Genomic DNA, 19,565 nt, shown 5'->3' on the forward strand with positions numbered 1-19,565 from the left:
AGCAACTGGAAGCAAGGGCTCCCTCACCCCTGGGCTCTATGACCTGGAGAAGGAGAGTCTGCATTCAAATAGCTGCACTTTCTAACTTCTGCAACAGGAGGAATAAGCAAGCAATGTACTGCATATCTAGGATCTAGGAGTCTTGGTTGACCACAAACTTGACATGAGCCAACAGTGTGACGCGGCAGCTAAAAAAGCCAATGCAATTCTGGGCTGCATCAATAGGAGTATAGCATCTAGATCAAGGGAAGTAATAGTGCCACTGTATTCTGCTCTGGTCAGACCTCACCTGGAGTACTGTGTCCAGTTCTGGGCACCACAGTTCAAGAAGGACACTGACAAACTGGAACGTGTCCAGAGGAGGGCAACCAAAATGGTCAAAGGCCTGGAAACGATGCCTTATGAGAAACGGCTAAGGGAGCTGGGCATGTTTAGCCTGGAGAAGAGGAGGTTAAGGGGTGATATGATAGCCATGTTCAAATATATAAAAGGATGTCACATAGAGGAGGGAGAAAGGTTGTTTTCTGCTGCTCCAGAGAAGCGGACACGGAGCAATGGATCCAAACTACAAGAAAGAAGATTCCACCTAAACATTAGAAAGAACTTCCTGACAGTAAGAGCTGTTTGACAGTGGAATTTGCTGCCAAGGAGTGTGGTGGAGTCTCCTCCTTTGGAGGTCTTTAAGCAGAGGCTTGACAACCATATGACAGGAGTGCTCTGATGGTGTTTCCTGCTTGGCAGGGGGTTGGACTCAATGGCCCTTGCGGTCTCTTCCAACTCTATGATTCTATATCCTCACTGCCTGAGGCCTTCCACTAATTGTGGAAGAAAACATTTCCCCATCAGGCTCCTGAGCTCAACACTGCAAGGATAGCGTCAGGAGGGCTGTTCTCTAACACTGCCACCCAAACCAGCTGCTTGCTCCTGCTTATCATAATGGTTTGCTTTAAAAAAAATAACATACTGTCACTCTTAGGCTTCATTTTGAGACGTGGAAACCTGTTCTTTAAATGAAAGCTGGTATTCTCAAATATCCACCACTCCAGAGCCAGTTCAGCCATCATCCTACCAAACTCCACACTGTCCACTTGTCTGCTTGTGGTATAATGGCATCTCTTTGGAATCTGCGCAAGGAAACTGAGCATTTTCGCTCCCACCCCACCACCAACAAAGACGAAACAAGACGCCGTGTAACTTTAAAACCAAACTGATTCTATTTGAGAAACTAGAGAAATAATTACAGGTTGTATTTCAACTTAACAATCGGATGAAGGTGTAAAAACAGTCTTGGACCAGGCTATATAAATCTCTCTCTTTTACAGCATCAGCAGAGGTGAGGGCAGAAAAAAGATGCAAGTTGTGGCTTGAAAGAGCCACCTCACTCTCAGAATTAAGACGCAATTAAAAATATAAAGTTAATCTGTATCTTTTATATATATATATATTTATATATATAATATATCTGAAATAGGACATCTTCTTAGTCTCAAAAGAAATAGATTGCACTTGCTCTCTCTCCCCCCCCCCTTTTTCCTCCTACTTACCTACAGTGGTTTTGTGGCAAAAGGTGACCTCCAAAGGTAAGAACGAACAACCCAACCACGAATCTCATTTGGCTTTCTCTCCCAGCCTGCTTGCCATAATACCCACCCTGAGTTGGCATTTGTTTCAGCAAAAAGCTCTATGCAGAGGCCAGGCACGTGGAAAATTAAGACCACATCCCCTGCCCCTTTCTTGGACTAGAAAAAGGTAACATAGCCAAGGTTGACCCTACTCAAGCGATGCTGCAGTGGAAATTCTACTCCCACTTCCAGACCCAAATGTGCAAGAGCCGGTGTGTTTGTGCAAGAGACAGGAATTCCTCCCACCGACCCCTCCTTACTCCTCTGCAGTCGACGTCACGAGGCAAAGGCAGGCACTGCTGTCAGAGGGAGCCCCTTTACAAATAATAACCCTCCAAGAAGAAAGGAACAGGCAAAGGGAGGGGGTGGTTTCCTGTAAATCTAATGGTGTTAGTGGTGTGTATATCAGTCCAGAGTAGAAGGTGCCGAGAACTGCGCCTCCTTGGGCAGCGCAAGAGGCACCCGCCCTTTTCCGCAGCGGACGCATGCGAGACCCAAGAGGTATCATGAGCTGTCAACCACCTGGTGAGGCAAAGTCACGCAAGAGCCGTTGACGAAGGATCCTTGTTTCTCGCGGCCTTTCATGAAGTAGGTCAAGAGGTCTCCTTTGCCCTTGACGAAGATGTGCCCTCGGCGCACAAAGCGGAACCCGTACTCCTTCAGAATGAAGTGGGTTTCCTCCACCACCTGGAAAAGAGGAGGGAGAAGGTATGGGTGCAACCATCTGGCGGGACCAACCTTGCAAAGCTCCCTCCCACAATCTGATGTCGAGGGGATTCCAAGCTGCATCGGTCGAGCCAATGACGTATGGCAAGAGGCGCCCAAAACATCTGCAGGGCAGCAGGTTGGCTGCTTCACCCCATCCTGTCTTGTATCGACGAGACTTCAGATTGACAGAATGAGAATGGGCAGGAAGTGGCACGTTCTGGAGGGGAGCTGGGTTGCTTGGGCTTAGTTGTTGCCACTACCAACAGCAGCCAGAAAGAGAAAACATCTCCTGGAGGGCAATGTGAGATCTGGAAATGCCATGTGATTTGATCACACTATCCACAAAACACACAATTAAAGTGGTGCCCCGCAAGACGAATGCCTCGCAAGACGGAAAACTCGCTAGACGAAAGAGTTTTCCGTTTTGGAGGTGCTTTGCAAAACGAATCTCCTATGGGCTTGCTTCGCAAGACGAAAATGTCTTGCGAGTTCCTGCGGGTTTTTTCTCCCCCCCCCTTTCGCTAAGCCGCTTATCAGCTGATCCGATAAGCCACTAAAAGCCGCTAATAGCGTAATCCGTCAATGGGCTTGTTTTGCAAGACGAAAAAACCGCTAGACGAAGAGAATCACAGAACGGATTCTTTTCGTCTTGCGAGGCACCACTGTAAAAGTGTGCAAGGAAACCCAAGCCGTGCTTTCCCAATTATGCTCCTAAAGACGGGAAGAGGGTAAAGAGATAAATACAGGCATAGACTTCAATAACCCCTTGAACTCAGGGTTGCTGGGTTGTTTTGACCCTGCACTGCTCTGAGGCTCCTGGGAGCTGTGACAGCAGTTTAGGTGGAAAGAGTGGTTTGTGCAAAATCAAAAGTATGGCTGGCTCTTCCTCTCTCCTCTAAATGCGCTAACAAGGTGTGGCTTTTCAACTAATATTTTGGAGAACCTAGGGCTTCCTTGGAAGTTTTGTGTGAGTCACTCTCATTCCCACCACCGCAACCCTTCACGACCCTCCTCACCTGAATGTTCCCCATGACGCCCGTGGACTCCATTCGGCTGGCCACATTCACTGTGTTCCCCCAAATATCATAGTGAGGTTTGCGGGCACCAATGACCCCTGCAAGCACTGCCCCTTTATTCATGCCTGCCAAAGCCATGCAAGAGAGAGAGAGAGAGAAAAAATGTTTATTATTTATTTATTGCTTCTATACCCCACAAGTTTGTCTCAAGGTGGTGTGCATGGTACTCCCTGCCCCCTCATTTAATCCCCACAACAACCCTGAGAGGCAGCGTGACTGGCCCCCACTGTCACTCAGAGGGAGCTTCACAGCCAAGTGGGGATTTGAACCCTGCTCTCCCAAATTCTAGTCCAACCCTCTAGCCACTACAACACACTGGCTCTCTGTTCAAGTTATAAGTGCGTACTTCTAAAAGTCTTTGCCCCAGTGTGCAGGGCCAAACTAAGAGGAGGCTGGAGAATGTAAGAAACCCCTTGCCAAATCAAACCAAGATACCTCAGGGAAGCCCATATCCAATTCCCAGATGACAACTCCCACGCTTCCTCTGCCAGCAACATGTCAAAGTAATAATAATAATAATAATAATTTATTATTTGTACCCCGCCCATCTGGCTGGGCTTCCCCAGCCACTCTGGGCGGCTTCCACAGAAACCAAAAAACACTAAAATATCATACATTAAAAGCTTCCCTGAATAGGGCCGCCTTAAGATGTCTTCTGAATGTCAGGTAGTTGTCCATCACCTTGACATCCGATGGGAGGGCATTCCACAGGGCGGGCGCCACCACCGAAAAGGCCCTCTGCCTGGTTCCCTGTAGCTTCGCTTCTCACAATGAGGGAACCGCCAGAAGGCCCTCGGTGCTGGACCTTAGTGTCCGGGCAGAACGATGGGGGTGGAGACGCTCCTTCAGGTATACTGGGCCGAAGCCGTTTAGGGCTTTAAAGGTCAACACCAGTATACTGCCTGAAAGGCTCTATTTTGGTACTGAGGCTTAGGGCCACTGACGGACCTCCCCTCTCCATGAATCTGCCCAATCTCTCTTTAAAACCACCTGGGCCCAATGCCACCGCTGCGTCTTGCAGCAGTAAATTCCGTAAAGCTATTCAGCGTTATTGTTTATCCCGGTTCTCCTGTCAGCCAATGTCTGTGAAGGACTCTGTGTCTGATACAGCTGGGGAAAATGTCTATCCACGTTCTTTAGGCTCTGCCGAAATCTTGCACTTGCCTATTCTCAGCATGAAGTTATTGAAGGACTGATAGTTGATGTTCATCAGTGTCTCCTTCATGGCCAGGGCAAAGTCGGCAAGATCTGCCAAGTGCTGCCAGCGCTCCTTTTCCGAAAGGTCTTCCTTCTGAGCCGAGCAAAGGAAGGAAAGCAGACAGGATTAGGTCCCCCAGGGAGGCACAACTCCACTCCAAAGTACTTCACGAGCCTCCTGAGCAATAGGTCCTCTATTCTTGTTAACACAGTGAGTTACTTTGCACATCTCCAAAGGGAATGAATACAGCCAAATTTTATTTATTGAACACTAATGCTTTTTCTTTATTCCTAATATTCTGCACATTAACTGAAGCCCATTTGTTAATTCTGAAATGGATGCAAAAAGTCTTTTTCAAGCATTGAATGAGCAGAACCCGTGACTCCTCTCTCTTCCATAAGCTCCCATATCTAACATTTCCCAGTTCCTTCTCAGAGCTCTGTCACTCGAAATAGAGGAGCAATGGTCAAGTCTCTCTCATTCAGGCTCTACAGAAGGATTTCACATGCTGCAGTGCTTCTTACACAAACCTAGTGGGCCGGACTCAGGAGTTCCCCTGGTTATTGTAAAAAGGTAAAGGTAAAGGACCCCTGGGATAGTTAAGTCCAGTCCAAGGCGACTATGGGGTTGCAGCACTCGTCTCTCAGGCTGTGGGAGACGGTATTTGTCCACAGACAGTTTTCCGGGTCATGCAGCCAACAGGACTAAACCGCTTCAGGTGCAACAGAGCACTCTGACAGAAACCAGAGCGCACGGAAACACCATTTACCTTCCCGCCACAGTGGTACCTATTTATCTACTTGCACTGGCGTGCTTTCAAACTGCTAGGTAGGCAGGAGCTGGGACAGAGCAACGGGAGCTCACCCCGTCGCGGGGATTCAAACTGCCCACCTTCTGATCAGCAAGCCCAAGAGGCTCAGTGGTTTAGACCACAGCGCCACCTGCGTCCCCTGGTTATTGTAACCTTTGCTAATATGGTGCCTTCTGGATATTTTAGGCCGCAACCCTCATCAGCTCTTGGAATAAGCTTCTCTATTCACTTCCTCCCCATAGCTGCGCAAACTATCCCCTTCCCTTCCGTTTACCTTAACAGCATTGTTGTAGCCATTGGTGTTGACGTCGGGGGTCACTCCAGAAGCTGCCATGTAGGTGCTGCCAATGGTTTTGATCTTGGTGATGCAGCGGAACTGAGGGTCATCCAGGAGCTGTGGGAATCAAGGGACAAAAAGCACACACACCCCAAAAAAATCGTGATTACTATAGGGATCAGCAAACCAGTTAGCAGTTGCCGTGGAGTTGGTTGGGAACAGTGGCACTCTAGGGCTGGTCTGCGCTTCTTGGCTAATGACCCCCTTCCCTTGATGGAGGGGCAGATACACATACTCCCCACCAAGCAAATAACGCACCGCCCCACTCCAGCAAGCACATAATGCACCAGGTGCATGCGCAAAGGGTCTGGGACCCAGGCCTCATGAGAAACAGTGGAGGAAGTTGGGAAGAGAAGACCAAGAGGTGATATGATAGCCACCTTCAAATACCTGAACGGTTCTCCCATGGAAGAGGGAGCCAGTCTGTTTTCTGCTGCTCCAGAGGGGCGGGACTTGAACCAACAGATTCAAATGGCAAGAAAAGAGATTCTGACTAAGCAATGGGGGGCAGCACGGTTATTGGTTTATTTTTGTTCAATTATGTACAGTGGTACCTCGGTTCTCAAACGTAATCCATTCCAGAAGGTCCGAAATGTTCGAAAACAGGCGCAAAGGGCTGTCAACATATTCAATTGAGAAAATTGAAAAACACGCAGTGGAAGCCGTTCGACTCCCGAGGCACGTTCAAAAACAGAAGCATTTACCTCCGGGTTTTCGGCATTCGGATTCCGAAACATTCGTCAATGGAGATGTTCGAGAACCGAGGTACCACTGTATTTTGTTATTTTTTTTAATAGTCTATTTATGTTGCGAACTGCCCTGAGATCTACGGATGAAGGGCAGTATATAAATTTGATTATTATTAATAATAATAATATAAGGAAGAACTTTCTGACAGGAAAAGCTTTTCGATGGGGAGACGGACTCCCTCAGAAGGCAGTGGGCTCCCTCCTTGAAGGTTTCTAAGCAGCGGTTGTACGGCCATTTGTCACGGACACTTTAGCTTAGATTTCAGCATTGCAGGGGGTTGGTCTGGATGACCTTTGGGGGTCCCCTTCCAACTCTACAATTCTGTGGTTCCACGATGGATCATCAGCCCGAGGAAATTCTGCTGGTTTGCTGCATTAGCTTTTGTACCTTACAGAACCACAGAACTGAGGAGTTATATACTTACTGGTTCTTTTATTTGGAATTGTAAAGTTCCTTAGCAGGAATGCCATAAAGGAAAACACAAACTAAGACATTCAAGACCACATCATACATTTTCCTCCCTTTCTGGACTCCCTTCCAGCAAACTGGCCAACCATCAGGGACCACTCACCGCGTCAAAATCCGAGATGATCTCGTTGAGAAAGCGCAGGCACTCGATCCCGCCATTGTTGATGCTCTCCTCCGTGTAGAAGTCAGCAAAGTTGGGGAGTGACGCAAACATGACGCCAATCTCATCGTAAGACTGGCTGTATAGCTCCTGAACAGGAGGGCAAGGAAGGAGGAGAGGAAGGAAGCAGAAACAGAGTCCAGGATCTCACAGCCAATTTGGGTGTTACCATTAGTGGATAGAGCAGACGATGAGACTACCCTACACTCTGGAAGTCCTGCTTAAAATCTGTATGAGCTCCTGGAGGACACAGATCTGACCAGTGGTGAAATCTGCAAATCAACTCATTGGATGCTGAGATTTTTGGCGGGGATAAGGACGAATGAGATCTGTAATAGTTTCGTTAATAAATAATAATAATAAAATTTTATTTATATCCCGCCCTCCCCAGCTGAAGCTGGGCTCAGAGCGGCTAACAACAATAAAAGTAACACAGCATTCTAAAATCAATTCAAAATCAAATTAAATTAATAGCAACCATTGGGCTAGAGTTCTATGAGGATTACCAGTCAGGCTGTGCCTTGACCAAAGGCCTGGTGGAACAGCTCTGTCTTGCAGGCCCTGCGGAAAGATGTCAAGTCCCACAGGGCCCTAGTCTCTTGTGACAGAGTGTTCCACTGGGTCGGGGCCACAGCCGAAAAAGCCCTGGCTCTGGTTGAGGCCAGCCTAACCTCCCTGTGGCCCGTAAGGTCCTCCATGGGACATACCAGGAGAGGCGGTCCCATAGGTAGGTAATACAGTGTTTCCCTAACCTAGGTCTAGCTGTTTTTGGACTTCAATACCCATCATCCCTCATCACTGGTATTGCCAGTTAAGGATGATGGGAGTTGTAGTCCAAAAACAGCTGGAGACCCAAGTTTGGGAAACGCTGCTTTAATAGCTGAAGACCACAGCTGGATGAAGCCAAGGGCAGCAAACAGCCAGATGTTGTTGTTTTTTAATCTGAAATCAACCTATGAACACAGGAAGTTCCAAATGCCGCAGCGTTTATCTATCTAGCCCAAAACCATCCGCTGTGGCTGGTGAAAGCTCTCCCTGGTCTCTGGCACAGAGACAGCCTTAACTACCCTCTCCCAGCCTGATCCTTCAAGCCGCTCGCCTTCTGATGCTCACCTCGTCCCGCTTCTTGGAGCCAAGGAAGTGTCGAGCGACATGGTCTGGCAGCATGTTGGTGACCAAGGCCTCGTTCCAGCGCCTCATCTCATAGACCCGCTCCTTCTGGTCGTGAACGTCTATCTTCCACAGGAATAAAGTCCTGGCCAGCTTCTCCACCTGCCAAAGAGTCATCCCAGGAAGGCCTCAGATAAACGTGGGGTGTCCGATCTCGGTTGCGCCTTAAGATACCTTAATAAGGACAATCTGCCACTATAGTTAGATGATCCAAAGCTACGCTTGTGTCGGGTACTTTTGCATTTGGAAAATATGCTAGTTTCTGGGCCAGCCTGTGAGGCTTTCATGCTCTGGAAGGACATGAATGAACATGGAGAAGTAGTTTGCATATGAGAGTAGCAAGGTTATCTTGCCAGTTGTTGGAATACAACTCCCAGCATTCCCAATCCTTTGGCCATGCTGCTGAGGCTGATGGGAGTTGGAGTCCAGGAACATCTGGACTCTATACACATCCCAAGGGGACATCATTGCTTATGTTCTGTTGCTGCTGTCATGGACCTTCAGATTCTGGGAATGAGAGAGACCGGCAGGCTACTCACATGGCGCGAGAAATAGTAGAAGCTGAGCATCATCACTAAGATCATCGCTGTCATTGAATATTTGGACGGAATCAGTGAGGACCTGCAGAGCAGAGCAAAATTAGTCATGGCCACACAGTGGAAAGCTGATTTGCACCTCCAGCAAAACCAAATCACTATGGTATAAACCTGGGGTGTCCAACGGGTTGATCGCGATCTAGTGTTTGATCCCTGTGAGGTTTTGGTCGATCACGGTCGATCACTGGCCCCCTTCCAGCCTCCATTGTTGGAGAACCGAGGCTGTTTCCCCCCCCAGCGATCCTTTGGTGAGTTGCTGTTTCTCTTTGACCCCAATATAATGTAAAAACGTTGTGCCCCCCCTCCCAAAGCTGAGAAACTTATGCCTCCCAAACCCACTAAAACTGGGCTTTTCCCCTCCCCTCAAAAAGCTCATCAACTTTGACCTGAACCCCTAAAAAATGGGGGTAGATCACTGCCAGTTTTTACTTCTGTGAGTGGATCGCAGTCTCTTGGAAGCTGGCTACCCCTGGTATAAACCAAACAATATCCCTGCATGGAGAAAGCCACTCTTTGGGAGAAGACTAGATTAGTCCCTTTCCCCTCGATTTGCTAGTTTTCTACACAGATGGATTTATGTAGGATTTAGAAATATTTCATTTCACTTTTAATTTGTACACCACCTTTCTAAGGTAAGCTAAAAGACCACTGGACATTAAATCTAGTCCAAGGTGACTATGGGGTTGCGACACTCATCTCACTTTCAGGCTGAGGGAGCCACCGACAGCTTTCCGGGTCATGTGGCCAGCAGGACTGAACCGCTTCTGGCGCAACAGAACACTGTGACGGAAACCAGAGCGCACGGAAATCCCGTTTACCTTCCCGCCAGCGAGGTACCTATTTATCTACTTGCACTTTGACATGCTTTTGAACTGCTAGGTTGGCAGGAGCTGGGACAGAACAACGGGAGCTCACCCCATCACGGGGATTTGAACCGCCGGCCTTCTGATTGGCAAGCCCAAGAGGCTCAGTGGTTTAGACCACAGAGTGTCCCATATTGCTATACACAAGGTGGCAGCGACAAAATATACAATATACCACAAAGAACACACATCATGTAACAATCTGATCCAATACAAAATGTCATAATGAAACCTAACTTTAAAATGGAGTGACTTATACCAAATAAAGTAATAGTCAATAATCTAGTAGAATATAACAGTACCCAATAAAATTAACTCTCAAAACATCAGCAAATAGTAATAGAACTGGAATTCACTCTTAACTACAATAAATAATCACTAAACTGTGATCAACAAAAATAACTGCAAGTCACAGTGCCTAAAATACCATTATACATACAAACCCATGTAAAAGGATCATATTCATAGTGGTTTAAGAACACGCTACGATTTTCATTTTTGCAAATAATAGCTTTGCAGCAGTTTCTCCATTATGAACCATGCCAACCTGCAGAACACAGGGAGATCTTAGTGGTGTGGGTTGGTTGGTTGGTTGTTTTTTTAAGAACTGTGCTCTTCCACATAGTGAGATCTTCCATTCCTGCCTCCCCACCACCACCGTAGGTGCATCACCCCACACCGCTCCCCGATGTTGGGATTCCATTCCACCTTTTGCTGCAGACATGGGATTGTTGCGTGCCACATGTCTGTTTACATTCCAGCACAGATTGCTGGCATAAGCGGAACGCCCACTCTGTACAGCTGTTGTTTTTATGCACTCCGAGAAGATGGCAAGGAGAGACAACATGTTTCCTTGTCCTGATTTATGTAAAATAAATGCGTAGTTTTAGTATGTATCTACAGCCTCAAGCCTCTTCTGTCGCGCAGTATACACTGCTGAGTCAAGTGTGCTCAAGTCTGCAAGCTTGAGTCGCTGATGTACATCGGAGCAGAGGTTGATGAATCTTCGCAGCGGCAAGGCTGAGAGGGAGACGTTTCAGCTGGGACTGAGCCAGCTGGCCTTTCGACCCCGAGATGCCGGCACTCCTCACCCCGGGGGGCTTACCTGCTCTCTTGGAACCGTTCCTCATCATATTTGTCAAAGATGTGCTCCCAGGCCACGATGTTGACCACTCCCACCGAACCGGTAATCATGAGCATCAGGGTGAGCTTGACCATGTGGCTGACTTGCACCAGCATGATGGTCGCGATGAGCGCCAATACGGTGATGTAGCTGTAGTACTTGGGGTTCTCCACGCAGCCCCCGTCCAGCAGTGCTTGCATCGTGCTGTTGTAAAAGGTGTCTTTGTAATACTGCTGGCAGCTGAGCTGCAGAGGCAGAAACAGCAGATTAGGGTTGGGTGGTATCTGGTTTTCAACATCACGATATATCGCCAGCTAACTATCACGATATATTGGTATATCGTGATGTCTGGAATAAGGATGGAGCTGGTTTTCAACATCACAATTTATCACCAGCTAAACATCGTGATATGCCAGTATATTGCAATGTCTGATGTAAGGATGGAGCTGGTTTTCGACATTGTGATATATTGCCAGCTAAACATCGCAATATATTGGTATATCACGATGTCTAAAATAGGGACAGAGCTATATAGAGGCATGGGCTGGCTTCATGGTTTTTACCACATTGTGATTTTTGCAACACACACACACAAAGCATGATTCACAATATATTGCCAGGTCAAAAAAACATGAAACCAATACTGTATCACAATATGGACTTCAAACTGGTCTTGGGTGATATAGCAATTTATCACCCAGCCCTACGGCAGTTGAGTTGCTGTTGCTGCTGTTATTGTTGTTCTTTTATTTATTTCCTCCAGAACTGGGACTTGAGGCAGCTTACAATGTTTTCAAACCAACACAGATAAAACACACATAGCTAAAAACTTACAGAAGGTCATTGTTTAGAAGTAATTAAACTACCTATTGAATTAAAACATATCTATCAAAAGAAATCAGTTCCCCAAAGCTTGCCAAAATAAAACCATCTTCATCAGACACAACAGAAACTGGTGCTTGTTCGGTTTCAGCCACTGACCCTCCTCACCTGCCCAGTCTCCAGCAAAGGAAAGCACTCATCTCAGAGAGAACAATGGATCTCAGTAAATTTGTAGAAATTATCACTTTCATTCTTCCTGCTGGGAAACTTGTGGGTGGAGTAGCTTGCTTTTAGGAGAACTACATGATTCTTCCATCTCTTCTTGCTTTCTTAAAAAATGGAATTCACTCAAATCTACCCATTCACCCATCTCTTTCCTTGGTGCTATAATCCTTATAAATAACCAGTTCCTGCTGAATTTGCACAAACCCACCCATTGGAAACAGATTTCTCAGGGAGATTTGCTTTAAGATCCCTAGCCACCAGAGGGTGAAAAAGAGTCACAACACTGTCATTCTGAGGGCTGAGGGGGGGAAATGGTGGTTTTCTCTCGGGTCACAACATTTAAATCAAGTGTAATAAAAGAGATATTTACATTTCCCTGTTTCCCAAGTTAATCACGCCCTTTTGTCTTCATCTGGGTTTGTTATTTCTGGAATGCTACCTGTCTGGCACTCAGGTATCAGGATGTCAGGGATTATCACTCAGGCAGAGGGGCTGCTGAGGAGCTGAGCTCACATGTCTATATGAATTTCTGAAGTTTCCCCAGTGAGCCAGTACAGATATACATTTATCAGTGAATTCTTACATTTGGTATCGTGCAGCAAAGGCCCTTTGAATAGATAGGAAGAAACTGTGATGAAGTGTTTTGTGGGGACAAACCACAAAAGTCACAAAAGCGATGGTGCTGATTTTGGTAGTGGGCTGAATGTGCATGATATCTGCTAGAGGGGCAACCGCCTCCCCCAACCTATACATAAATTCCTGCAACACTTGTGTGTGTTTTCCTCTTTCTTTCTTTCTTTCTTTCTTTCTTTCTTTCTTTCTTTCTTTCTTTTTTGCAAAGAGAGATCAGAGCTCTCTCCCTCCCCATCAATCCACCCCACAGCGCCCAAAGGCCTTCTTAAAGCTCCTCAAGGTCTCCCAGCGTGTAAATGGCAGCGCCTCCGTATCAGCCGCGTCAGCCGGGAAGGGTTCAAGGTCTGGCCAATTATTAACAGGTTCTAAAAATAAACCGGCCGCAGCTGGCCTTCTGCTAATTTCCCTTAATGATCTGCACCGCACAGCTCTGCAAACCAGAAGCGGGAGAGTTCACAGGGATGTCAGGAAAAAGAGGGGAGGGGAGGGCGGTGATGGGGAGACTTTGGGCCCATGAGGACTCCCTCCCCAATGGACCCTCTGCGCATTCAGGGCTAGAGTCGAGGTGGCACAGAGTTCCACCCAGAAGAGAAGAGAAGAAATAAAGGAAACTCAAATGGACTTCCGATTTTCCATCGGCCGGTTACGTTTAAAAAAGCTATTTAAGACATTCACATGCATCTTCTCCACTTTCTGTTAAGCAATATTTCTTTTGAAACCAAGTGTCTCAAAACCATGCATTTCCTTTTCCCACGAAAAGGCAACCCAGTTTTGTGGGACCAAGGACTGTGGTCCAAATCACCTGGAAGTCATCCAGATGGGGACAGCGGTCCTTGTAGCACAGATGCCCATTACAGTGGACGCTCGGGTTACGAACATGATCCGTGTGGGATGCATGTTCGCAATCCACAGCATTTGCAACCCGCAGCGGCACGTCTGTGCAAGCGTGGGTTGCGATTCGGCACTTCTGCGCATGTGCGACCCCCGAAACCTGGAAGTAACTCGTTCTGGTACTTCCGGGTTTCGGCAGGTCTATAACCCAAATAAAACACAACCTGAAGCGTCTGTAACCCGAGGTATGACTGTGCTTTTGTCCAACTGCAGTCAGAAAGCTGCCAGTAGGAGTGTGGCTGCCCCACCCCAGGACACAACGCTTTTAGCATAATGCCGTATTTTGGAAACAACCACACTGGCTTGCCTTCAGTGCTAAGCGAGACATTCGCACATCCCAGAACGACTCGTTTCACCGTGTTTTGGAGAGGGCGGGCAGAGCTCTTCCGCGAGACTTGCTTACCATGTCTACGATGTTCGCCATGGTGAGGATGAAAATGGCAGACATGGCCCAGGTGTTCCTGGCCCACCTCGTTCTGTCGATCCACGTGGAAAAAGCCACAAGCTTCTTAGGGAAAACCTGTAGGGAGAGGAAGGCATTCGAAGCAGAGCTGGAGGAGAAGCCCTTTCTCGGACCCAGGGCCATGCCCCACACAGGTTGGGTTGGATGACCCCTGGTACCCCTCCCCCCCCCCGCACACACAACCTGGGGGCGTACCACACCTTCCCAAAATATGTTACAGAGGGCCAGAAGCACCCCTAGAATTAATAACAATAATAGTTTATTATTTATACCCTGCCCATCAGGCCACGTTTCCCCAGCCACTCTGGGTGGCTCCCAACAGAATATTCAAAACACAATAAAACATCAAACATTAAAAATTTCCCTAAACAGGGCTGCCTTCAGATGTCTTCTAAAAGTCAGATAGTTGCTTATTTCCTTGACATCTGATGGGAGGGTGTTCCACAGGGCGGGCGCCACCACCGGGAAGGCCCTCTGCCTGGTTCCCCGTAACTTGGCTTCTCGCAGTGAGGGAACTGCCAGAAGGCCCTCGGTGCTGAACCTCAGTGTCCGGGCAGAACAATGGGGGTGGAGACGCTCCTTCAGGTATACAGGACCAAGGCCATTTAGGGCTTTAAAGGTCAGCACCAACACTTTGAATTGTGCTTGGAAAGGTACTGGGAGCCAGTGTAGGTCTTTCAAGACCAGTGTTATATGGTCTTGGCAGCCGCTCCCAGTCACCAGTCTAGCTGCCGCAATCTGGATTAGTTGCAGTTTCCAGGTCACCTTCAAAGCTAGCCCCACGTAGTGAGTGTTGCAGTAGTCCAAGCGGGAGATAACTAAAGCATGAACACGTGTGCAAGAGGATAGGGGAGTTGATCGTGCTCATGGGACACATTACTCAGCGCTAATTCGGATACAACACAATGGAAGCACATTTCCCCCAGGCTGAATCCTGGAGAAGCGTGGAGCCCCAGTGCAGAAGGAACTGCTTGGGGCGCAGGAGTCTTATTTCCCCACAAGTCCACCCTGAGCTCCATTGCAAGAAAGGGAACAATATACATTTGATGGATGCATTTGAGTAATGACTGCACATTCAGAGTGTGTGTGTGTGTGTGTGTGTGTGTGTTGAGAGGGGAGAGGCCTTGTGGGGAGAGGCCCTTACCCTGGGAAAGATGGCAGCCAGAGAGCAGAGGGTAAGGATGAGCAGCAAAACCTCCCCGACAACGAACGTCACATAATTTGTCATCAGCCTGCAAGGCAGGAAGAAAGAGAGAAAGGCAAAATGGAAGTCAAGGATCCATTGCTCTACAGAGACTTGAGAGGAAGCAGAATTCTCGGCAGGAAAATAAATAAATCTAAAAGCATATAATGAGAGGCAGTGTGGTGCAGTGGTTAGCCACAGGGTCAAAAAGCAGCCAGCATCATGTGACCTCCCCACGAACTTTGTGCAGACCAATGAATGCTCTGCAAAGAGGGCCATCTGGAGAAAACCAGCCTTAAGATGGAACGTGGGTGGAAGGAGCAGACCTTCCCATCAGCCTCTCGCAGATGTTCTGCAGGCTTCAGGGCTGCCCCTGAGATTTCCAGGGTTAAGGGGGTCTCTAGAGAGTCTGCTTTTTTCAGCATTCATCCCAGCTTTCTTGCACAAAACTGGTGATGTGAAACCTGGTGCGGGGGGCAGGGACAGAAAAATTGTGGCAGAGGAAATCCCATTCTCCCCCCATTTTTTTCTGAGTCCCTCACCCTCCTTGATTCTGAAAAAAGGGGGGAAATGAGAGAAAATGTCCCCCCATATTTCCAGGGTTTTTTACCCCAGCTCTTCACATCTCTACACAAAGCTTACCCAATGTTTTTTAATCTTGAATGTTTGAACATATTAAATATTATTATCCCCAGGCAAGACTGGGCTCAGGGCGGCTAACACCCAATATAAAACAATTGATCGAAATACAACTTAAATAACAATATTAAAATACAACATTAAAACATTAAAATGCAGCCTCCTTATATTAAACATCCATCCTGATTTGGTTGGGGGTGTTTATAGGGCTTCCCATTGTTCATCCCACATTCCTAAAGGTTTTGTGTGTGTGTGTGTGTGTGTGTGTGTGTGTGTGTGTGTGTTGGTGAATTTGTTACACTAGAGCAACAGGGTGCATTGATCCACTTTCTTATTTTTGTTATCATTTTATTTTGTGGGAAAATGGTTTACAATGATCATGCAAACCTATGGCATGCACTCGAATCCTTCCTGCGAAACACTGACAGTCTAGAAGCACCCAAAAGGAACATGCAATGGTTGACCTTCTAGCTTTGACACCCATGTCATTTTTGACCAAGTTGCACTCACCGTGGATCAATGAAGATCTCCACGAGGGCGGTGAAGAAGAGGACGACGCAGGAACAGCTGAAGGCCGCCCCGCTCTGCTTCTCCTTTTCCACGGAGTACCGGGTCTCCATCTCGGGGTCAATGAAGCGCATGGAGAGTCGATAGGTGGATCTGCCCTTCATCCTGCCAGAAACAAGAGACGTGCGGAGAACTTGCGATTCCTAGAAGATCTGCAGGACAGCTACGTCCCAGCTCCACTGCTGGAAATCTGACAAGTGAGTGCTGTTGCTTATAGGCTTCCCACAGGCATGCGGCCGGCCATTGTCAGAGCAGGATTCTGCCCTAGATGGACCATCCTTCTATGTTATGGTTACCAGATTTTTTTCAATGAATCTGGGGACACTTTTTTTTTATTATTGAATCTGCGTAGCAACAGGGAGTCAGTAGTGGGGATGGTGAGGCAAAAAACCCTTGGCCCAAGCACACATGCATATTGTATAAAGGTGCAAAGCCCTTCTTTCGCACCCTGTGAAACATAAATGCGCAGAGGTTTTTTAAAAACTGGGCAACGCCCACCCACCCGCAACTCCCGAGCCTCCCCCGATCCATCAAAACAAAGGGGGAAGGGGGCAGGAGGTCTGTACCGCCGGACGCTCCTGGTTCCCCCTCGGCAGTGGCGGCGGCAGTCAGCAGCCCAGAGCCAGCTTGGTAGCACTCGCTGCTCACTGCTGTGGCACCCACCTTTTTTCCTCGCTGGAAGTCCCCATATGATGTTTTGCACATAAGACACATCATATGGGGACTTCCAGCGAGGAAAAATGGTGGGTGCCACGGCAGTGAGCAGCTCCTGAAGCCAGCCAGAGCCAACTGCGCTTGCCAGGCTGGCTCCGGGCTGCTGAGGCTGCCGCTGCCACGTTTCCCAGGGACAGATTTGCAAATCTGGGGACATTCCAGGGACGGAATTTGTCCGGGGACAGATTTGCAAATCCGGGGACTGTCTGGTAACCCTATTCTATGTCCTTGGGCAGGAGAGGAGTCCTCGGGTCCACTGTACAGCCGCCTCATGCAAAATCACACCACGGCCCATCTAGATCAGTGCTACATACTCTGACTGGCAGCGGTCTCCTTCACCCCCTGAGGTGCACTCTCCCCTGATCTCCCAAGACGGACGGATGCCAGCCAACCGGGTTATCTAAGGCATTTTTTCATTGTCTCCTCTCTGAGCCTTCCACATGAAGAACAAGGCTTTCAAGGGCTGCTAACCCTGATGGCTATACTCTACACCCCATCATTTCCCAAACTTGGGTCTCCGTCTGTTGTTGGACTACAACTCTCATCTATCCCTAGCTAGCAAGACCAGAGGAAATGGGGGCAATTGGCAGGCCCCCAGCTGGCTCCAGCCCACTGGCCGGTTTCTGGTCAAACTCCAGTCCTCGGTTCTGCATCAATCAGTGACTCAGAGCTTCAGAAGCCTTTCAGAAGCTGAGCACGTAAGCCAGCAGAGATAACAAACTCCTCGCAATGGAAGGGTGGACAGAGGCATATATGTAAAGCATATTTAAAGGTAAAGGTAAAGGTACCCCTGCCCGAACGGGCCAGTCTTGACAGACTGTGGGGTTTGTGCGCCCATCTCACATTTATTGGCCGGGGGCCAGCGCTGTCCGGGGACACTTCCGGGTCACGTGGCCAGCGTGACATCGCTGCTCTGGCGAGCCAGAGCCGCACACGGAACGCCGTTTACCTTCCCGCTGGTAAGCGGTACCTATTTATCTACTTGCACCCGGGGGTGCTTTCGAACTGCTAGGTGGGCAGGCGCTGGGACCAAACAGCGGGAGCGCACCCCGCCGCGGGGATTCGAACCGCCGACCTTTCGATCGGCAAGCCCTAGGCGTTGAGGCTTTAGCCCACAGCGCCACCCGCGTCCCGAAAGCATATTTACAAGCAGTTTATTCAGCATAGATCAGGACAAAGAAAACATGTCTGCTCTCCTTCATGTCCAAGCAAGAAGCAGCAGCATAAGGCAAAAGCTATACACAAACAGAAGTTCCCAGCAAGCTGGGCTGGAATGTAAACAGACATGTGACATACAACAACTCCACACATCTGTTTAGGTGGAACAGAACATCAATACCCTAACAGGGACATGGTCTGAGGACACACAACTGCATCACCTTGCCAATGCTAAACCTGGATGGAAAGACCGCTGAAGAACCACCTTGGGTTCCATGTTGGAAGAAAGGTGGCAGGTCTAAAGATCTAAAAACCCTAACAGAAAATAGCCAATGACTTCCATATATGGGCACTAACCCAGTTCCCTCCAGCTGCTTCTGACCACAACTCCCTCCAACCCACAACCACACCAGACACACTCCAAGGTGTGGTGAGGAGAGACTTACGCCTGCACCGACTCCCTCTCCAACAAGGCCTCGTTGAGCAGCTTGTTGAGCTCCTGTTCGTTCTCGGAGGCGTCCACCACCCTCTCGGCCAGGTCACGCAAGCGCAGGCGCCGCCGCGGGTTGGGGAAGGAGGGGTTCACCACCTGAGCAGAAGGGAAGAGGCAGTTTGCCGCAGTGGTTAGGGTGCCAGGCTCGGGCCTGGGGGTCCGGGGGTTCAAACTCCCACTCAGCCCACAAAGACCGCTGGGTGAACTTAGGCTAGGTGAAATTAGGCTGGGTGAACGTACCGTATTTTTCACTCTATAGGACACACTTTTTCCCCTCCAAAAATGAAGGGGAAATGAATGCAGGCTTTTCGCTGAAGCCTGGAGAGTGAGAGGGGTGGGTGCGCACCGACCCCTCTTGCTCTCCAGGCTTCAGGAAGCTATCCGCAAGCCTTTGGGAGTTCCTGCTGGGCTCAGAAGGCTTGCGGATAACTGCCTGTTCTGGGGGCTGGGGTTGGGGGAAGCTCGGGCTTCCCCCACCCCCAGCCCAGCAAGCTCCAGGAGCGAAGGCGGGGTCCCCCCCAGCCCCAAAGAGCAAAGAAGCCAAGACAGCGAGCGGAATCCCGGCTGGAGAGGTTGCGCCCGGCTAAAGAGGAAGCCTGGCTAAAGAGGGAGCCCGGCTAAAGAGGATGGATCCCGCTCGCTGTCTTGGCTTCTTTGCTCTTTGGGGCTCGGGGGGGATGATTTTTTTTCTTTAACCCCCCCCCCCTAAAAACTAGGTGCACCCTATGGTCCGGTGCGCCCTGTAGAGCGAAAAATACAGTAGCTCCTTGCAGGAAAGACAGCACATAAATTTCCTGTTTTTAAAAGGGAATGAAAATGTGAAATCTCACACCAGGGGCCAGGAAGTGGTGTGTGTGTGTGTGTGTGTGTGTGTGTGTGTGTGCGTGTGTGCGTG

The 19,565-nt window shown here is 48.7% G+C and overlaps 1 protein-coding gene across 1 annotated transcript in view; it reads right to left on the bottom strand.

Annotated features, from left to right (window-relative positions):
- Positions 1–1,191: 1,191 nt before the first annotated feature.
- The window catches only part of ADCY3 (adenylate cyclase 3), a 103,236-nt gene continuing 84,862 nt past the window's right edge, over positions 1,192–19,565 (bottom strand). Inside the window, exons 10-21 of the mRNA XM_082217339.1 lie at positions 18,624–18,766; positions 16,249–16,410; positions 15,061–15,148; positions 13,857–13,973; positions 10,865–11,127; positions 8,840–8,921; positions 8,244–8,402; positions 7,074–7,220; positions 5,690–5,809; positions 4,571–4,697; positions 3,347–3,471; positions 1,192–2,309 (exon numbers count right to left, since the gene is read on the bottom strand). Coding sequence (XP_082073465.1) covers positions 2,127–2,309; positions 3,347–3,471; positions 4,571–4,697; positions 5,690–5,809; positions 7,074–7,220; positions 8,244–8,402; positions 8,840–8,921; positions 10,865–11,127; positions 13,857–13,973; positions 15,061–15,148; positions 16,249–16,410; positions 18,624–18,766 — 1,716 coding nt within the window. The 3' untranslated portion in view covers positions 1,192–2,126. The remainder of the gene's footprint in view (positions 2,310–3,346; positions 3,472–4,570; positions 4,698–5,689; positions 5,810–7,073; positions 7,221–8,243; positions 8,403–8,839; positions 8,922–10,864; positions 11,128–13,856; positions 13,974–15,060; positions 15,149–16,248; positions 16,411–18,623; positions 18,767–19,565) is intronic.

The sequence above is a fragment of the Podarcis vaucheri genome (genome assembly GCF_965113315.1).
Source record: "Podarcis vaucheri genome assembly, chromosome: 3".
Classification (NCBI taxonomy): Eukaryota; Metazoa; Chordata; class Lepidosauria; order Squamata; family Lacertidae; genus Podarcis; species Podarcis vaucheri.